This window comes from Gossypium hirsutum, chromosome D10 (genome assembly GCF_007990345.1).
Source record: "Gossypium hirsutum isolate 1008001.06 chromosome D10, Gossypium_hirsutum_v2.1, whole genome shotgun sequence".
In the NCBI taxonomy this organism is placed as follows: Eukaryota; Viridiplantae; Streptophyta; class Magnoliopsida; order Malvales; family Malvaceae; genus Gossypium; species Gossypium hirsutum.
Window position 1 is genome coordinate 31,575,571 of NC_053446.1, and position 9,239 is coordinate 31,584,809.

The following is a 9,239-nucleotide window of genomic DNA, read 5'->3' on the forward strand; positions in this document are numbered from 1 at the left end:
AAAAAATATAAATCACACTTTTTCACATAATATGCTAGATTCATTACGTTAATTATTTTCTTATTCTATTAGTTACTCCACACCTTACTTGTCACTCCATTAATCTTGCATATTCAATTTATTAGCCATTGTTTAAGTATTTTACCATCTTACAGTTACTTGACAACTTATTTTAACCATTTGAAACTTTCACAAAAATAAAGTACAACAACCATATGATAAGTTGGAATATGAGAGAACTTACAATACTCCAAGTTATCAAAAGAAGACCAAGTCCTCTCTTTTTCTCAATCAAGGGCTTTCTATACACCCTTGCTTCCACCACCTTTCTCAATCCTTTTCTATTCACAAAACACATATAATAACACAATCAACCATAATTTCAAAGTAGATAGCATACAATACAACTCTAAGTACACAACTTTAAATATGAACTAAAACTTAAAAACTATTCTCTCACCTATTCCACTTAACACTTCAACGTTCAACAACCTAGCTTCTCATTCACCCTTTTTTTTTCAATTTAACAGTTCTTCTAATGGATAATTATCACTTAGTAAGCTATATGGTGAAATTTTACTAAGTTTTTTTTTGTGAAATCTTAAAGAATTGGTTTATGGATGAAAGAGTTTGACAAGTTTCCTTCTACTAAGGGTTTGGAAAGCTTCTTTCTACTTTCTTTTCTTAGTCAAATGTAAGAGGTGGAAGGACATAAAAGAATGGTATTCACTCTTCCTCATTTCTATCCATGAATTTCCATTCACTTAATCCAAGGGCCATAATTTGTTCTCACTTACTTAGTGATGATCCGATTAACCTATCTATTTATATATTTTCCCATATTTTATATTATTAATATATTAACTTGTGAAATGTTTACTAAACCATCCTTCAATCATTCTTACCAATTAAGATAAGGGAAATGTCAGTCTTTTCCCTTAACTGATGGTTTAATTCTCTTTTAGGCCCTCAATCATTCTATTATAGCAAAGGTATAATTTTACATTTAACCCTTCATACTTTAATCCTTATAATCTAATGATCTTTCTCAAGTTCAATTTAACCCCTTTAATGAAATATAAGTTACACTTGAGATAAAAAATATAATCGATATCCCTAGAGATTTACCGTTTAAACTTCATAATAGTACTATTACCAACATCAAAATTTGAGGACGTTACAAAAACCAAATATCTAAGAAGCCAATCGAAATAACAAAGTCTTTAAAAGGAAAAAAAAATAGAGCTAGCTTCTTACAAAAGCTTCCCCTGACTTATTCTGTAGCTTCCTCTCTTGATTTATTCTTCTTTTTTTTGACAAAATTTAAAAAGATTTAGGCTGAATAACTTTAATACTAGCATGATATCAAAACACTTTAGTTGTGTTCTTAAAAAATGCTTAAAAAGAATATTTTGTTGTGCACGTGTCACATATGCGATTACAATTGAATGAATATCTTCATAATTCGAATTTTTAATAATAATAATAAGCATTAGCAAGCATCATCAATAAAACTAAAAGTAGCAAGCTTGTAAAAGAAAAACTCCCCCTCAGTAGCTAACTCGCCCATATACACTTACTCACAAAACACAAATATATTCAACGCTTTAACCATGAAAAATTGAAAGTAAGACGGTGTCAAATTTTAATATAGTAATTTACAATGAAACACTAAAGTATTCCAAAGATCATTCTTCCGTAGGGATTTGATAAGAGATACCTATTGTATTGTTTACACCAATTGTCTCTCCTATCTAGAAATTTTGTCTCAACCTCATCCTAACTTAATAACTACCACTATGATCTCCTTTCGATCTTACCTAGTTCATAGCTTATTTCTCAATCTTTCTATTTGGCATAATTTTGTCAAAATATACGTGATAGAATCTCCTCTTGGTTTCACTTATCTAAATCTTCAACTAGAGTTGTCAATTTTAGTTTACAAAGCAATTAGTACAATAAAAATAAATTAACCAGGAACATACATATTAATCTCAAGCAAAAACTAGCATCACAATCAACCATCAAAAGAATTTAGAACAACATGATCAATTCAATACAAACAACTATTTTAAATAGTTGATCAATATAAACTAATAAAGAACAAGGTTAGAAATGCTCAGCCACGGAGGAAGTTCCACATTTGGAGTTAGAGTTTGCATTGACATCCATAGTGCATTTCCATAAAAAAGAAAGAGAATAACAAACTATCAAAGAGATCAAATTTTCTAGCAAGTAATCTTAAAAACACTTTACAATTTCTCTTAAATCCTTTTTCTAATTTCTATCCCTCTTTACATATTTTTTAGTTCTGATACAATAGGCCTTTATATATGATTGATTTAAAAAACCTCTTTGCCCTATCTTAAAATGTAGCTTTTTAAAAGCTAAGAGGTCCAGTTCTCTTAACATGCCTTTAAGTTACCATCAAAGTCAACAAATTTGGAACGTGAAATCATGACCTCTATTTTCGCAGTGTTAGGACTTGATGAAAGGTGTTCTCCCAAGTAGGGTGTAGGGTGTTGACGTTGCAACTTTAGGTTTTCCATGTTGTGACTTAAGGAAGAGACAACATGAGTTTCATCAGTTTTATGTTGCGATGCCACTCTCTGAAATGCCTCCAAGTCTTGATTATTCAATGTCACACCTTTATCTTGGCAATGTCCCAAAGTTGTGTTGAGCTCTTAATTCCTTCAGACTCAAACAATGAGTAAGGTAATGATCTCTGGGCTTCCAACATCGCGACCTACATTTTAGTCTCCACATGTAATTTTCAAACAACCTCTTACATTATGGCATGACTCTCTATTTTTTCATTACCTCTAAACCTTATGCAAGATGGCCTTTAACTCACCTATACATTCAAACTCACTCCTGTAAGTACCATTTATCAATGGAGCACTAAGTTAACATCAAAATTACTAAAAATAAACACAAAATGCAACCATACCTACAAACAACATAGAAGACAATTTATCACTAAAATGACTCGATTTTTCTTGAAAATAAGCTACAACATACATGGGAAGACTGTAATTACCTATATCAATTTACCCCTATCAGTATCAACATCAATACAATCCTCCTCAATAAGATATTCCAACGATAGGTGCAATGAAATTCTAACTTTACAATAATTATATAAATAAAAGTTGTAATTCACAAAACAAAAATGATATTTTCCATGAAATCTTGATCGAGTAATTATGGTTATCAACATATCTTCAATATGATCTACATTTAGCATAACCTCATGTTTCACTCTAGCATTAATTTTTCATTAATCTTCATGCTTGAAATGTGATTGATCTTTTTCTCACCATTATCTATTTATGGTTGTATCTCTTAGTTATTCTTGGTTGAGTAGCAATCTTGTTGTGATAGTTCCCTATCTCAAATCATCTAACATATTGTAATAATGTGGTTTGATGTGATCAACAATACTAAAGCAATGGAAGAAAGCCTTTGTCTCTTTCTTCTCCTTCATTCAATGGGATGAATATTCATTTTTCTTCCATTCTTGCTTTTGCCTACATCTTTTGGAAGTTGTAGTCTGAAAAATAGAGATAAAACTAGATGTCTTCTCTGAAAATCTTTTAAGACATTATAGCATCTAGGACTAACATGACATACAATTCCACAATAGTGAAAAATTAGTCTAGCTTTGTGCCTCTAAATCTTCTTTCCACAATGGACTAGAGCTCCTTTCATGGAAATTTTTGACTTCTTTAAGCATTCTTTTACTTTAACATATTAAGTTTTCTTCTCACTGTTAACATATCCAGCCCCTTTATTTCTTGGTTCCTAACTATCATTAGCAAGAATCTCATCCAACTTATTGCTTGTAGATCTTATATTTCTCATAATAGATTGAGCTACAACTAACTCATTATATCACCACTAAGTTTGGTTTATTTTTCAATCATTAGAGGGTCCTTCTCTTAAAAATTCTTAAACATCGTATAATTTTCCTATTTAAGCATGAAATTCTCATTAGTTACCTTTACATTAATCTTACAAACTTGACCCCACTTGTCAAGCATGATTTTATATGCCTCTATAAAGTCTTCTACTAATTTTACATCATTTTAACTACAGTTGTTTGAATTAGTTGCCACTTCTGTCAATAATTGAGAAGTAAAAGTAACATGGTTGTTGATATTATCTTCTTCATCAGTATCTCTACTTTTAGAATCACTTGACGTAACACTAGAATACTTCAAACTTATAATAGTATTAGGGCATTCAACCTATTATACCCATAGCATCTCTGTTTGTGACATTAAACTTTTTTCTTCTCATTTTTATGTTTTTTCATAACATCGTTACTTCCACTCGCCTTTGTAGATTGACCAACATCATTGCACTTATGGATGACTTTGATGAAGTTTTTTTTAGGAGCCAACTGTTCTTATAAATCTTCAATATAAGTTCTAACATTAGTTACAACTAAAGAAGCAACTTGTAGAGCAATGTTTTTCTCTAATTTCACCATGTTCCTTTTGGATTCTTCCAAGATCATTTCAAATGTTTGAAGATACTAATAGGCTCATTTGTCCTCAAAATGTTGATGTCCTCAGCTTCTTCAATGGTTGACACTTTGATGGAGAATCTTTTTAAGACCAATCTTGAGACTTTGCGAACCAAATTTGCATTAAAATACTTCACTCCAAGGAAAAATTTGGTTAGAAATGTCAAACAACTTAGCATAAAAATATAAAACTGTTTCTTCTTCTAACATTATTAAATTTTCAAAAATGGTTATTAACATCTAAATTTTAGACTACTTCACAAAAGTGGTGCGCCTTCATGTGCTATTTCAAGTGTGGTCTAAGCTTTATGAGTAGAAACACACTTGGAGGTGCCCTTGGATTCCTAAAGATTTACATCATTAAAGATATCATTCAAGGCCTTTGAGTTGAAATTAGTTGTTTTGTCTTCATTTGCTAGCCAGTTGGTTTCAAGTTTAATGTTTCAAACTCCATTAGTTTCTTTAGTATGTGGTTCCCAACATGATAAAACACTTTCTCATCAATCAACTTCATAAACACTCTAATGTGTGCCTTTTAGTAGGCATGGTTTGAACAATAAATAATAGGTGACCGGGAGATTGAGCTTCCTTCCATGACACATCAATTCAACAATAGGATTTTCACCAAATGTATTGGATGTTTAGCATTAATACCAATTGAAAGCGTTGAGTTCCTTCTTAAGTTGTTACATGAGTTGCAACTACTAGTGTCATGGGCCGTAGTTCAAAGCCCGTGACCATCGCACCAAATGCATCCAATGGATGTCTATTATTCAGATGGGGATCATTTATCCCACGAGAATTGGCCCGGTTCAAAGAACTGTTAGAAAAGCCTGTCAGATTGAAGCCTGGTTGGCCCAATAATGAAGATATGACAACTTAGGCTAATTTGGTAACTAATATTAGAAGATTGAGGGAATTATATCATGTAAAGATTAGATTAGATTTGATATGGCATATCTTGTAAATCCCTAAAATAAAGGGATACGGTTAATCTCGTCCGTCGATGTAAATGTATCTTGACCGTCGGTTTTGGGGGAGCTCAACTATAAATAGAGAGCCTCCCCCTCATTTGTACTCACTCTATTCATTATTTCATTACTCTTTGTGAATAAGAGAATTGAGAGCATTTACTCAAACACTTTGTGTGCGCTCTTTCTGTTGTTCTTTGTAGCTTCTTTTGGTATAAATCGCTTCCGCTCTTCAACTTGGTGCCTTGGAGGAGTTCTTAAGGAATCCTCACTTGAGTAAAGGCTGACTTAGGCGAGTTTGGAAGAACGGATTGCTTAAGGCCGCACGGATCGCGAGACGAAAGGTCGAGACCCGTGACACTAGAAACAACTTAAAACTAGAAAAGTAAGCAACTAACACAATTGATTGGTTACACAATTCAGTTCCAATCCTACATATGCAAAGCCTTGCTAGAGAGTAATCCATTATAATTTATTTAGTAGAAAAGATCATTTAAGCTCAACCTCACTTGCGATCATTGCAATCTCACTCCCATAAAACTATAATGGAAGAACTTTCCCACTAAGACTTCCCTCTATGAAAGCTTAGTCTAAAATGATACAATAGATTGATTACAACAAAAATTCGTTGACAAATATTTGTCTTATGAACAAATTGAGCCATCTTAATTGCATTCTGAAAGCCGCAAGTTTAGTCTTCAATATGTAGACATTTGTAAACCAAATTAGTTTGATCATAATAAATATCTATAATTTTGGCCCAATTAGACCTCATATTATGGAATGAGATAAAATAGATATATTTCTCAATTAAACCATAGTACTCTTCTCAAGTTTTCATGCTTAACAAAAATTCTTCATGAAGTAGAGCACGAAATTTGTTGCACAAGATTCCTTAAATAGTTGGACAAAAATAATCAAAAGATGCAAACAAAATAGTATAACAAGTCTCAACAATCCACCCCAATTGCAACTAACTATTAAGACTTGTACAAACAAGTTTAACATTCATGATAAGTGAACTCAAATTATCTTTGATTAAATTTATTAAAAGTTAAAACTAAATCAAGTTAAATTGAAATGAATTATTTAATCTAGTTTTTTTTTCTAGAATTTTATAAAATTTTATAACTTCAAATAGATTGTAATAATTTTCATTTTGGAATTAAAATTTAAAATCAGTTCAAAATAGTCGTGTTGTAACCCCCTTCATCTCTATAATTGCTTTTGTAATTTTCATTATATTATTTTTATCATTACAATATTGAGCGCAATGAAAAAAATACAGAAATAGAATTTATGTCATTTAGGTGGGAAACAAAAGTTTTAACCATTACTCAAAAATTTAACTATTTCATCTGTAGAGACAACCCAGTTGTAAACAAGGTGTGTAATGGAAAAAATAAGGACAACACATAAAAAGGTGAAGAATATATTTTTTGCAAAGTTTTCGGAGACAGTACTGTAAGAGAAAATCTAGAAAACTAATCATATTGGAATGTGGTGTGGTCCTCTTGGAGTGTTGGTGATGTGCTGATGCGACAACTCGCACCTGGCTTTCTGTCTTCACACATTTTTTTTTAATTTACCCATATGGCAAGAAGGGTTGTGAAAAAAAAACTGGAAAATCGATTTAATGCTTTCATTCGATTTTGGCTTTAATAATAATTAAGTATATTGATTTTGATTTTATTTTACTACCAAAGTAAGAGTTTTGTAAGTCACTTTTCAGTTTTATTTAATAAATAGTTTATTTTTATTTAATTTTTAATACTAAGAAAAAATATTTTGTTTTAAAATTGGTGAAAACCTACATAAAATAAAATATAAAATTATTTTAATTTAATAAATAATAACGTAATCCTTCAATTTTTTTTCTATAAAAATTCATGTTCTAATTGGTTTAGTTAAATATAATATTTAGTTCGATTCTGATTAAAATTTAAAAAAAAATCAAAATAAGGCACATTAATTAATTTTTTTTTCGAAAGTGTTGAGTAGAATGGAAAGGTTATCCACCAAGGTCATAGAAGGCTATAAATCCAAGGTTACCTGATTATGTGCGGGGAAATATTATATATAGTTGTAGGACTTACCATAGAAAGGCATCTTAAGTTGGTAACTTGGTAAGGGAATAAAAGTTTGCCTAAATAGGCATGCTAGTATTAATGGGGATTCCAGTGAAAGCTCTTATTGCCTTGGAATTGAGGTGGCTGTCGTTGAAGAAGAGGGTTCAGCATCATTATTTGGCAAACATGAAGATTTCAACACGCTTTCTGCTAATGTTTTTTGTTGCTTTGGGTATCATCTTCATGTGTGTGTATCAACCAGCACACTTGTTCGGGATGGAGTTTGAAGTTCGTGTTATCAATGGCTTCTCCAACAACTCATCGCTGCCTTTAGTGATCTGGTGCATATCACAGCAGGATGGAGATATGGGGGGCCGTGCCCTGCAGGAAGGTGACGATTTTGGATGGAGGCTCAAGACCAATATCTGGGGTAATTCTCATTACTTGTGTACAATGAAATGGGATGCCAAGAGGAGGAGTTTTGATGCCTTTAAGGTTCCTAGAGATAGTCAACGGTGTGCTCCTCTTAACAAATGTTCTTGGCTGGTTAAAGAGGATGGGTTCTACTTTAGCAGTGATGAAGTCAATTGGAAGAAAGACTTCTCCTGGTCTTGATTTTGCATGCCAACCCATGCTTTTGCGTGCAGATAAAAACCTTATCTTGTCTGTCAATGTAAACAGAACTTTGGTTGTCTTTCCCCCCCCCCCCCCGCTATTGCTATATGAGCAGAACAGTTTTGTCCATTGAGATCTTAATGGTGGGCTTGGCATTGACGGAAAAAGAATGAAATTTGATTATATTCTGAGGCACGCATATGCCTTATGGAAGCTGAAAACAAATATGATTTTCTTTTAAAAAGTTGAAATTTCAGCACATATGTTCCAAAGCTAGCTCTTTTGTTAAAAGGAATTGCTCAAATTCTGTAGTACCTTGGTTGTACTATCTTTATTAATGGCTTTCTTTGGGGCATCAAGCTTCACAACACATTAAAATATAAGAATAGAATAAAAGGTTAAGGGCGAATATAATCTTGGTCCGTCCATGGTGATTAACAAGTAGGTTGCTAGCCTTAGCAGCAATCAAGTGGAAAGAAAGTAATATTGTAAGAAAAAATCATGGCTAAAAGAATAATAATGAACCTTATCTTTGAATTTGTTTCAGTGCCAGTGTATCAATCATAAGTTGATGGGAATAAAATAAGACAAAAAGATAATCAAGTGATTAAGGAAAACAACCGAGGGTCAATTAAACTGCCCAGATGACCAATAATATCTTCGGCGAAGCAGATTTGGAGTTTGACAGAGCACCTTGTTTAACTAAGGAGGAAAAAAAAATTAAAAGAGAAATCGTGGAAGTGCCCAAAGATTTGTAGGGAGGGGATTGAATATTAAATTGCAGAACAACTTTTGTTTGGTAGTAAAACTTTTTATCTCCAACTTTTGGTTTTGGTTTAAACATACTTTTTTTTATCGCTGCACTGTCTCGCGAGTTCTCGTGGGTCTACTAATGATTTTTGGATCCACTCATTTAAAATATAAAAATGAAAATGTATCTTTCCACCAACAGTTACCAGCAACATTTGTTTCTACACAGTTTAAAATGCATAATCTAGTAAGTTATGGTAATAAATTACTCTAATTTTGGGGGCATTATGATAATCATTTGTG

At 32.1% G+C, this 9,239-nt stretch overlaps 1 protein-coding gene across 1 annotated transcript; it reads left to right on the forward strand.

The window, feature by feature from the left end:
• The first annotated feature begins 7,600 nt into the window (after positions 1-7,600).
• LOC107916040 (S-protein homolog 6) lies at positions 7,601-8,523 on the forward strand. Its single transcript, XM_016845211.2, has one exon. It carries the CDS (start codon positions 7,659-7,661, stop codon positions 8,184-8,186), a length of 528 nt encoding a protein of 175 aa, XP_016700700.1. The 5' UTR covers positions 7,601-7,658; the 3' UTR covers positions 8,187-8,523.
• Positions 8,524-9,239: the final 716 nt, after the last annotated feature.